The 12,682-nt window shown below is 33.0% G+C and overlaps 1 protein-coding gene across 4 annotated transcripts in view; it reads left to right on the top strand.

The window, feature by feature from the left end:
- The window catches only part of ETNK1 (ethanolamine kinase 1), a 55,818-nt gene that overhangs the window by 28,314 nt on the left and 14,822 nt on the right, over positions 1 to 12,682 (top strand). Inside the window, exons 4-5 of one of the 4 annotated variants that reach the window (XR_014803728.1) lie at positions 3,277 to 3,419; positions 11,413 to 12,665. Coding sequence is in view for 1 of the 4 variants with exons in the window: in XM_021092211.2 (XP_020947870.1) it covers positions 3,277 to 3,419; positions 12,582 to 12,665 (227 nt within the window). In the remaining 3 variants the exon portion in view is untranslated. The other 3 variants (XR_014803726.1, XR_014803727.1, XM_021092211.2) reach the window with 3 other exon arrangements.

The raw sequence follows: 12,682 nt of genomic DNA, 5'->3' as shown, positions 1-12,682 counted from the left end.
TGTTGTTGGGTGGAGCCAGGTCTCTGGGTCTCTGGCTGAAGGGCTCTGGGATTCCCCAGAGTTGGTATCAGCCCGCCAGTGGACAGAGCTGGTTCCTGGCATAGCTGGCTATGGGTTCTGGGGTGTCTAAAAGCTTTCATTTTGCTGGTGGTTGGGGCTCCCTCGGTGGCCACCTGAGGGACTGTAGGTGTCCTAAAGTTGGTCTGCTGGAGCAGGGGTGGGTCCTGGTGCTAATAAGCTAGAAGGAGGATTCCAGAGTGGTGCCTGTCAGCACCAGTGTTCTCCTGGTAGAATGAGCTCCCCAGAATGACTGCTTCCAGTGTTTGTGTCCCTAGAGTGAGCTCCATTTGCCTCCTGCCTTCTACTAGGCTCTTGAAGATCAGCAGGTAGAAAGGGAAAATCACTTTAAAATAGTGAAGTAGATGGCAATGGTTGAGAGAGTTGAGAGGCAGTGTGGTATTTTGTGTGTTAAGACTACAAGGCTCTGGAGCCAGACTGCCTGAGTTCAAATCTCAGTTCTGCCAATTAACAGTTCTGCTGGGTAACCTTGGAGAAGTTACTTGTTTCCTCTTCCATAAAATGGAAATAATAAGGGTAGTATATTTACCTTTTAGGGGTTTTATAAGGATTGAGTTAGTATATATAAATTGTTTAGAAAAGTGCCTGTCTAAATAAATGCTTGAAAAATAATAGCTGCTATTTTAAAAATTATAGTTATTGTTATTCAGAGAAGGTTACTTTAAATCCTTGAGGTTAGTGATACTCAGGCAAAGCTGGAGATATGATATGCTTAAATAAAAAAGCAAAAGCACCTTGTCCCAGTAGAAAATATACAACTAAAACATTAAATATATCAAAATATTAAAAACATTTTTCATATCTTTCATTTCTTTTTGTCTGTACATGATTGTAATTATGTTAATAATCCTTTGAGTCCTATTATTTCCATTCAACTCAGTACCTTTTAAATAAATTCTTGAAAATTTTGCCCTTTCATTTTATTTTTTTTTTTGTCTTTTTGGGTCACACCCATAACATGTGGAGGTTCCCAGGCTAGGGGTGAAATCGAAGCTGTAGTCGCTGGCCTACACCAGAGCCATAGTAACGTGGGATCCGAGCCATGTCTGTGACCTACACCACAGCTCATGGCAACGCTGGATCCTTAACCCACTGAGCGAGAGTAAGGATCAAATCCGCGTCCTCATGGATGCTAGTTGGGTTCATTAACTGGGTCACTATGGGAACTCTAAAATTACACCATTTTAAAAAGCTCATATAAGGATTTCTATTGGAAGCTATGTGTGGAAGAGAATGCAGTAGTTGGGAGAATACTGGTAGCAGCCACCTTAATAGGTACATTCATTAAAGTAAATTCAGTGATATAGAATCTGTATTGTGTTGAAAAATAATGGAAATGTAAGGGGTAATATGAGAAACTGTATAGAGAAAGAATGAAAAGAACTTGGCTTGAAATATTAAGGGAAGAAAAGAAAGTAGACAAACAGCAATTTTGTAAGTCTAATGATGCTATTGAGGAATTAATAGCATTTTATTTTTGTTCCATTTTATTTTTATCAAATTATTACAAATACAGCATAATAAACAGTACAGAAAAGAGTAGGATAAAAAGCCATAATTGCTAATCTTGTTTGCCGTACTAACTCCCACCTTTCCCAGTCTGACTGCTGAGGCAATTCTCTGTAAAGATGAGTATGCTATATGGTAATCATATAATATCATAATATTTATATGATTAACAATTGTATGATTATCATATAATGAGTTGGTTCATTAATAGTGGATAATCTGTTGAGTTTCAAATGTGATTTAGCTGCATTCACCCTTCCAAGCTTGAAATAGATGTTTTAGTTCTTTAATGGACAATCTTTATAACTTTAAATAATATACTTAAACCTATTTTTATTAAGCTTGTGTCTTGGTTTTCCCATCTATCAAATAGAGATAAATCTAAAACATTTAGAATAGTGTTAGTAAATGTTAGTTATTAGCTAATATATATTACTCCTCTGTCCCAATTTGTAATGATAAATTTTTTAGTTTTCTGCCCTGCATTTTAACCGTGGCTCAGTTTCTTTTTAATCGTGTTTAAGTTTATTATAATGGTTTTGCTTTATTCCAACTTCTAAAATAACTGGCTTGTTTTAAATGAGAAGTCTCTGCATTTAAATGGAAAGAACTTGGAGTTCCCTGTTGGGGCTCAGCAGATTATGAACCTGATTAGTATCCATAAGGATGTTGATTCCATCGCTGGCCTCATTCAGTGGGTTAAGGATCTGAAATTGCTGTCAGCTGTTGGTGTAGGTTGCAGACACACCTTAGATCCTGCGTTGCTGCCGCTGTGGTGTAGGCCGGCAGCCGTAGCTCTGATTCAACCCGTAGCCTGTGAACTTCCATATGCCACAGGTGTAGTGTTAAAAAAGCAAAAACAATAAATAAATGAATGAATAAATAAAATAAATGGAAAGAACTTATTAACAGATATTTTTTGGTATGTATAGAAATATCGAATTACTATGTCATGCACAAGGAAGTAATATAGTGTTGTAGATCATTTATATTTCAAAACCAAACTAATTCAGAGAAAAAGAGATCAGATCTGTGGTCACCAGAGGTAGGGTGTGGGGAAGGGGGAATTGGATGAAAGTAGTCAAAAGTTTCGATAATATTCAACATGATAAACTAACATTGCTATGTGTTATATGTGAAAATTGTTTTTGTTTTTGTCTTTTTTTTTAGAGCCTTGTCTGTGGCATATGGAAATTCCCAGGCTAGGGGTTGAATTGGAGCAGTAGCTGCTGGCCTATGCTACAGCCATAGCAATGCCAGATCCAAGCTTCATCCACCGTCTATGCCACAGCTTGCAGCAGTGGATTCTTAACCCACTGAGCAAGGCCAGTGATTGAACCCACATCCTCGTGGATATTAGTCAGGTTCTTAACCCACTGAGCCACAGTGGGAACTCTTGGAAAATTGTTAAGAGAGTAAATCATAAGAGTTTTCATTACAAAAAAAATACATTTTTTTCCTTTTATTTTGTATCTGAGATGGTGGATGCTCACTAACCTTATTGTAGTAATCATTTCCTGATCTATGTAAGTTAAATCATGCTGAACACTTTAGATTTATACAGTACTGTGTGTCAATTATATCATAATAAAACTGGAAGGAAAAAAAAGAAAAAAAAGTTTTAGTTTTAATGAAATTTCAAAAAAATGTCATTAACATAAACAATTTTTTTTTTTTTTAAACTAAAAGATTCCTAAGTGATATCCCAAGCCCTCAGATTCTTCAGGAAGAGATGACTTGGATGAAGGACATTCTTTCCAACCTGGGCTCACCAGTTGTGCTTTGCCATAATGACCTATTATGTAAGAATATAATCTACAATGAGAAACAAGGTAGGTATTTGACTTTAGCAGTAAGTAAAGTTTTTTCTTTATGTTCTTAATGGTCCTTTAATTTTTCTGTCAGTAAATTAATTCAAATGCAAAGGTTAAAAACATGTATGAAGTCATCATTGTTTTATTTTGGTTACAGAGTCATGGTATCTGCTAAATTAGGAATATATATTCTCTATATATTTGTATAAAATATGTTTCTTAGAATTGGTTTATTAGAAACAGTTTTTGGTTTCTGTTAAAGAGTTTAAAATGAAAAAATGATAAAACAACTTTGTTTATAAATTTAACTGTAAATATTTGGTAATTCATGGTTTGAAAATGTATCTGCTTGTCATGGGATTTATTGAAAAACCAAATAACATTGCACTGCATTATAAACACAGAAATTTTTTGAGTTTTGGGTGGGAGGAAGACAGCAGTATTAGAAACGAATATGTTTCCAGGTTTCCTATTATCTGTTTATTACACTGATTTGTTAGATATTTTGATGCTAAGGAGAGAGCCACAGATGAAGGAAATTTTATTTGTAGTTGCAGAAATTTTATCTACTAAAGTAATAATCAAGACACTCTATTAAATTGTTTAATAGTTTTTGAGGTATAGACAGTGATACTTTTTGTGAAATGTTTTTTGGGATTGTTCCTATCTTGCCGTATTCAAATTCTCTGTTTTCATAATTGAGAGACACATGGCTGTATTATATTATTGGATAAAGTGGTTTGAGGTTTGGTTGCTAAATGGTAGATGCCCTTCAGTACCAAACTGAAATTTAAAATACAGTTTTGGTTGAAAGATTAATATTAACTCAAAAAGTCTCTTTGAAACTTTGAAGCTATTGCATTTTTTGGGAAACCAGTTTTGAAGATAGGTATTATAGTTGGAAGATTATTTTGAATTCAGGTGTGCTATTGTGAAGATATTAAAGCCAAAGAATTCTGACTAAGTGGTCATATTATATTAAATTATTATTTATGACCATTCTTATCAGATTGTAAGCTGAGACTATTGTAATGCAAAAGCCTTTATATTGTAAAGTATTGTCGGTATTGTAACTGACTTTAACTTGAAGAAAACCAACCAAAGAACACTGTCAAGGATCATAGACTTAAGTACGTATTTTCCAAAACATGCTTAAGTACCTTCTATATTTGATATTCTAATGTAGACTAGAGATTCTATTTTTTAAAAAGTTTTCTGAGCCAACATCTTTATTTCGAATGTCTTGAAGTCTTCATGGAATCATTTTGCTAAAATTTCAGTTGTACACTAAAACATCAAATACTTGACAGTGTCCTTTAATTTATTACTATCCACTTATTGTATGTAATTATCATAGTATATATATACTACATTATATATTAGTAACCAAATCTCAATGCCATTTATGAGACAAGAATATTAGTTATACATTAAAGTGATGTATTAGCTTTTAAGTTCAGTGCAAGATCTAACAACACATTATTTTATGTAATGGAATTTCAAGTGAGGGTCTTCATCTTACTTTTGAAGTGGACACTCAGCTTTATTTTTAACTGCAAGTTAATTAAGAGAATCTGTTATTTCCTTTGGAATATAATTTTAACTTTTCATATTTTTATTTTATAAGTTTCTTTGGCATATTCATTTCACAGAACAAACTTGCTTATAAACTAAAATATAAGGGACCAAAAAAATCAGATTACTATGTCTTAGGTATAAAAAGTCAATTTTTACTTTTTTATTTAACCAGTTGCCTATCTAAACTATTGATAGTGATATGAAAAAGTTCTCATTTTCAAGTAAAATATTAATGCTTCAGTCTGGCTTTAAGAGTTCAAGATTGTCATTGTTTATTTTACCAAGGGTTACCTAAATCATATTTTTGTGTCTTAATTTTTTTTCCCTACACAGAAGAACAGAGCTCACAGTTCAATAAGTGTATTATGTTGATATAGTTTTTAGAGTTTGCCCTAATTCATAGAAGTCTATTATGTACCATTTTTTTGTTTCTTGTCTTTGTGGTTGTATTTGTGTGTTAGTTATGGAGATATTCTATAATTTTTTTCTTACCACTGGTTTTATACTGTCCATTTGAACTTTGCAGCATTTTTTTAAAAAAATCGAACCCTATGTGATTAGTTGATACGTAAGCATTAAGAAAACATGGTTGGAATGTTGTTCAGGTAAAAGCTAAAACTCATGAAAATGTGGCTAGAAGCTTATTCTTTTTATTATTCTGTTTCACATTCAGAGCTAATGGATTTGAAGTAAGGTGACTGACATATTTGTCTTTAGTTATAAGGAAAAGTAACATACCTCATATTTTAAAAAAGTAAATTACATAAATGTAAATTTAATAAGCAGAAAAAAATGTATATTTGAGTTGTAGCATAGCATTAGTACTTATAATTGTAATATCAAGGAGCATTATTAAAATTAGAAATGTGCACTGCAAAATTCTTTAATTAACTTGTTACCTTGTTATAGCGTCTAAGAGCCAAGTGTTGTCTTTTGGAATTAAAATAGTTTCTTTATAGAATAAATGATTAAGCTGCATATTATGTTCACAAATTTGACTTATTATTTGTTAAGTCATTCATGTGATTCGAGCTCAGGGTTTTACCTTTTTTACATGTAAAGGTGCAAATCACAGGACTGTCCTTTGCATCATCAAGCTTAGTATCTCTTTAGTGTGTTTCAGACCCTTAATTTCTTGGAAGTACAGGTTTTAGTTTACACTTCGTGAATTTATCCTGTATTATCATGAAGTCTCTGCATGTACTTTTCAATCATAATAGCTTAGATTTTTGTGTATTGTAACTAGATTAAAAATCTCTAAGTAACTCTTAAAAGCAGATACGTTACTCTTAAAAGAGTAGCAAACTCTTAACTCTTAAGTAACTTAAGAGAAGTCAAAACGAATATAGATTTTGGAACTAAGCACACTTGGTGTTCAAATCCCTGCTCAGTCACATATGATGGTAAGTGCCATTAGACAGGTCATTTTATCTCTTCATTAAGTGTTTAGTTTGGTCCTTACTCTCTGCACCAGAATCACTGAGGGTACTTGGAAAAAGAGGTTTTTGGGCTCTATCCAAAACCATCTGAACAAGAATTTTTGTTGATGGGCTTAGGGCACTGCATGTTTAACAGATTTCTAGCAAGTGCTTATACTGCTGATAGTCTAGAACTTTTGTTTTTTTAATTTTTTTTATTTTTGTAACTTAGAGATAATATCTCCTTGAGATGGTTCCTGAGAAGATTTTAGATGATGCCTGTAAAGTCTAGCACCAGACTAGATACTTAGCAGCACTCATTTGCAGCTATTATACCAAGGTAGGAGTTGGCAAACATTTTCCAACTCGGTAGTACTTATTTTAGGCTTTTCATACCATATTATGGGGCTCGGTAGTACTTATTTTAGGCTTTTCATACCATATTATAGTCTCTGTTTCCACTATTCAACTCTGTTGTGGCACAAACACAGCCACATACTGTTCATGTAAGTTATGAACAAATGTGTGTGGTTGTGTTCCAATAAAACTGTAGAGACAGCCATTGGGCTGGATTTGGCCTGAGAACACATTGTTTGCCAACCCCTGTATTATGTTTATAGGATGCATTATACAAAATGTATCTGATTCTGAAAAAGGGAAAATGGTTGTTATAAGCTGGAAGAATTTACGCTTCATTGGCATGAGATGATAGCTCAGGTTGTCTTTAAGTGCATTGTGTAGATTCTATCTTAACTATAACTTGAGTGATTAATGTGAAGTGTAAAAATGTATATAAGTAAGTGTATATGTATATATATGTGTTTGTGTGTGTGTGTGTGTACATACATACACAAAGACTGAGCACTCTGCAGTTTATTGGCATTTTCACCTGCGAATATTATGGGAATTGGTAGGCATCACAGAAGTAGTACTGCTTCTACTTGTTTTGATCATGTCAGTTGACAGGACTCAGGAGTATGGGAGAAGAGTAAGCTTCCTTTCTGAAGTTGATGGTAGCTGTCAAGATTTTTGAAAAGTTAGTCAGTGCCAGGAATTAGGTGGTTGGTAAGACAGCGGCCCATTCCTTGTCTTCAGTGAAATGACATCTTAAAAAGGTAAGAAAAGAATACCTAATGATAAAATGATAGAATCTGTTGCATAATAAGAAAACCCAAAGCAGTAGTTCACTCCTGAACTGTAAGACTTACTAGTCCTCTTTTAAATTAACAATTAATTAAAAAGAATTTAGGCTAAGAGGAACAAATTTCAGCATTGCTTATTGACTGACTTCAAATCTATTATTTTAATTTCAACTCATCTTTTAACTGCTGTAGTAATTGTTAGAAGTAATTGCTAAAGCTTTGAGTTTGTTGTCTCATGTCTTGATACTCTGTCAGAATGTTTATTGGTGGCTGTTTTGTTTCTTGTTTTCCCTTCATTTCTTCATAAAAGCTCATGTAAAGATCTAATATATAACTTTAAATTTCAGTGATGGCAGCCATTGATTGTTTACTCTGTCCACAAATACAAGAAGCTGATTTACAGCTATTTAAGGAAATACAAATGAGTGGAAGAAAAAGAAAGCTTTTCTGGGAATTATAAACTAGGTTTTTTTAAACAATATAAGTAGAAAATGGGTGTCACCATTCTTAGCTACTTGATTGACTCTAAATCTTACCCTCTTTACTATTCATGAAAAGGGATTGTTGTGGTTGTGGTTATTTTACTGATGTCTTAATGAGAGGGTATTTTTTTATTTTGAAATTTAAGTAAATACAAATTTATTTTTTAATTTGCTAACCTATGTTTTCCAGGGTGGAATTTTTATGAAGGATAATCTTAATCTTGTTTTAACTTATATTCTAGATCACTATTAGTATAAAATATCTCTAAATCAGGTAATAAAATACTCTTAAATGGACCACAAAAACCTGAACTATTAAGGAAGAGCTACCCAAACTAGGTATTGGTTTAGTGTTCTTTACTCACACATTCAGCCCCATGGTATGTTCAATCATATGTTTGAATGAGAATGTCAGAAATACCACACTTTGTTCCTTAGTATTTCATGCTTATTTTCTCACCCCAACCCTCATATAAACACGTGTTATCATTGTGTCTGAGCATTCTCTGCAAAACCTCCATTTATTTCACTAGCATTTGAATATTTCCTGTGTACTAGGGATTGCTCTTCCTACTTCCCTGAAGGGAAGCCATGCCATATAGTGGAGGAGTGAGATCATAAAAGAAATATTTACAATCAGAATGATGAGTATTATAGTGAGGGGGTACACTTCCAGGGTAAAGTAACTGGACACCAGAGTGAGAGATGAAGGCAGAGTTTCCCAGAGAAGAATACTTCCTTTTTCTGTGTAAAAGAGAAAGCATTTTGCCAACATTAATGTAATCATAGTTTCTTTTTCCTTTCTGTTCTCTTTCTGCCATAGCTAACCCTGTAGAGCAAGTGGAATGATTTGGAAAGGTTTTCATGTTTTCACATTGGTTATTTTGCTTTTTATCTTTGTCCTTTTCTCCTTAACAACAACAAAATAAAGGAGTCCAAATTAATGGCTCATATGAATCATATAGTCTTAGTTTAACAAACTAATTTTTTTGGTTTTCACATAAATATTGTTTATATTTAAGCTATACTGAGATTTGAGCAGTTTAACTCAGTAGAATGTGTAATTCATTAGTGTGAAAGTATACAAGAAACATAGTTATAAAAAGAAAAATGTACTTTTTGAAAATTCAAATTATAGTTTTATTCATTAATCTTATGCTTTTCCCATTAGGTCCTAGTCAATGTGCTGATTATATACAGATAAAATATACTCTTAGCCCTAAAAGCTGTTTCTTTACTTTTTTAGAGATCAAGGATCCCTTGAGAATCTGGAAAATCTCCTCAGAATATGCACATACACACAAAATTTTGTGTAAAATTTTAGGCGTATTTTAACTTTTCCACCCTAGAATCTCCAATTAAAACTTTGTCTTAAAGAATTAACAAGATAGGAGTTCCCGTCCTGGCTCAGAGGTTAATGAACCTGACTAGTAACCAGGAGGTTGTGGGTTCAATCCCTGGCCTCAGTGGGTTAAAGATCCTGCATTGCTATGAGCTGTGGTGGAGGTCGCAGACACGGCTCGGATCCCATGTTGCTGTGGCTGTGGCATAGGCCGTTGCTGTGGCGTAGGCCGGCAGCTACAGCTCCAGTTCCACACCTGGCCTGGGAACCTCCGTGTGCCATGGGTGCAGCCCTAAAAGACAAAAGACAATTAACAACCCCAAAAAACAATTAACAAGATAGTCATGCCATATGAGCTATTAATTATTAAAAGTGATATGAATATTCCTATAAATAATTGGAAATTTTAGAAATTAGAAGTTTTGTAGGAAAAAGTTGTGTAATTTTTGTTGGTAGGAAAGCATTTTCCAGTAATTTGATTTTTCTGGCACCCGAAATAGAGGCAGGCCTCTGTGATTTTACTTTGTTGCAGAAGATTAAATTTAAGGTTGAGTTCCACTTTGTTTGCAGTAGTTTGAAAAGATAGTTAATGCAGATTAAAAACATTTTTTTTTCCTTTTAAGCTTGTGTCTTGTAAAATGTGAGTTTGCCAAATTTTCTTCATCTGCTACAGATTAGGTATGCCATTGTTGCTGCCATGTGGCGGCGCACCCGTGCTTCTTAAACGCACTGACTGGAGGTTTATCGCATCACTTGTTCACATGCACGGAGCCTGGTAACAGCCTCATCTGTATCTTGTTAGATTCATTTTCTTATTTTTAAAATTTTAATTGTTTATAAACTCAACATAGCATTTAAAAATAAAGGCTAGTTTTAATGAATTAATGCTACTACAAAAAGTCATAGCTAAAATTTTCATACTGAAACAGAATTTAACTTTTGTTAAAATGATCTATGCTTTACTTAAATTGTATTTACTCTGCAAGCAGGCATATTTTACCTGCCGTCTTACTTATATTTGCCAAATTCTAAATATAATTTTGAAAATTGAAATTGAAGCTTTTGTTTATGTGGCAAAAGTAAGCTTCAGGACTGGGCTGTGTATTTTTATTGGCATGTTACAGTTAATATGAGCTCTACAATAATTTGTATTTAAAGAGCTAAAGCAGTCAACAGCTGCAATATAAAAACTGTTTATTAAAACTATTCGGTTGGCTTAGTACTACAACTTGGTAAATCCTCTGGAATCCTGATTTCTTGAAGACTAGTGAATATAGGTATTTCCCAAATCATTGTCTTTGGTCTCTTCATCCTAATCTTTTTAAGCTGTCGTCTTTTCCTCCTAAAAGTAGTATTTATTGTAAAGAATTTAAAATATAAGGAAAAAAGGTCACTTGTCCCTCATCTTAACTGAAACTAGTAAAGACATTTTGTTTTGGTTTATTTCCATTGCTCTTTTTTTTTCCCCTAAGTACTATATATTTTTTTTCCTCTCCTCAAGCATAATATTTTAATAATTTGGATCACTGTGTTTACTATTTTGTGTCTTTTTTCATGTAATATTTGTAATTCTGGTCATGATTTTTGAAAATGAAATTTTTATCATGGCTGTAATTGCTTTGTCATGATGGTGGTCTTGCCTAGAAATCAATTTAAAATATGTTCTAACTTTCCATTTTGCAGTTCATTAGTAAAGTGATCTGTTAAAACTTATTCTGCCTTCCCATTCTGCAGCTTAGTAAAGTGATTTGGTTAAATTTAATATTTTCTGTGGGATAGTTTAGTTTTTGTGAATTCAAGCATTTAAATTGGTTGAATTGCAGTGGTTTATGTAGTCACTGACCTTTAAAAACCTTTTGTTTTGTCAATATGTATATAGATTTTGGGCTTTTTATACTTCGATGATTTCACTTATTTTACTTTAGACTTGACTATTTTAAAAAGTTTTGAATTATATATATGTTAAATGCAGTTATAGTAAATTTTTTGCTTTTGTGTAAAATACTCCACTTGACATGACATTTTTGGTCATATTGTTCTCTTTTCCAGAGTTTGAATATGATCAACATATCTCCCCAATTTAAACATGTAAATCTGAATCAACACAAGTCAGTTCAAAAGCTCTTTTATCTGGGAAAAGCCAGTGTGTATAGACCAGGAATTGGTTTTGTTACCTCAACTTCATGTTTTAAAAGATAAGCTATGCATTTTCTCAATATCAGCAGCTAAGAAACTATTCTTACAGCCATCTCTGTTCATGTGTCCATTTTAACTGTTGAACCCTATTAGCCTTTGGATTTGTGATTCCCTGGTGTAGACAGTGACCCATTTTAATTTTTATTTTTTTTAATGTTTCTCTCTGTCTTCAACTTTTTCTCATCTCTCTTTTAAAAAAAATAGGACCTATATCTTTGTTGAACCAAACCCTCAGAGTACTCAGTGCTCAAAAATGAAATGTTCCTAAGCCAGAGTATGTCGCTTGACTGGCAGAACAAAAGAGTCTTTGAAGAATTATAATTAAATATGCATATATATACATGTATAGATAGATATATGGCACTAATTTAGAATAGGAATCTCTTTATATAAAAATTCATCAAATTAAGAAATGTTTCAAATCAACTATAACTTTGCTTTTAAATGATAAAGCAACCACTTTAATCCTGATCAAGTATGCTATTGGAAACCGTAGTTATGTTAGGAATGTTGTTACGTTGATCAGCAAGTGCTATAACAGCAGGGTTCACAAAATTCAAGTCTTTGAAAACCTGTTTTTGATTTCCATATGTAGATAGCTTGTCAATTCACTGTTGGAGTATCACAGATTAATTTTTTGTTAAAATTGCATAGATATTTAAGTTTCCAAAGATTGTTTTCAGTTCTAATTAAACTTAAATTTTTACATAACTGATGCCCCCGTGTGGTTAAAGACATATTTTGCTTTTATTTGGTCTTGGAGTATGACTATATTTTGGCTTTTCTTTAGTATAGTGAACATTAATGTTCACAAAGAAGCTGTTGACCAAGATACATAATTTGAATTTTGTAAAGCTCATTGCCATAAAATTCACAGCCTTACCCTGTATTGTCTCAGAAGTGCATGTAACCAAGCACGTACAATGAGACAAAATATTGGAAGCTATTTAATTACAAATAGCATAGGGATTTTCTGATCCTGTATGTGATTTCTTATGTCTTTGTTTTTGTGTCTCACATAGGTGATGTACAGTTCATTGATTATGAATATTCTGGATACAACTACCTGGCATATGATATTGGAAATCATTTCAATGAATTTGCAGGTAAAATGCAGAGAATC

Source organism: Sus scrofa, chromosome 5 (assembly GCF_054392235.1).
Source record: "Sus scrofa isolate SSC_HxYL_T2T_F1_AM1 chromosome 5, Sscrofa_HxYL_maternal_Yorkshire_Landrace_v2.0, whole genome shotgun sequence".
Lineage (NCBI taxonomy): Eukaryota > Metazoa > Chordata > Mammalia > Artiodactyla > Suidae > Sus > Sus scrofa.
Note: the sequence above shows the minus strand (reverse complement) of the source record. Positions and strands in the feature narration are given on the sequence as shown.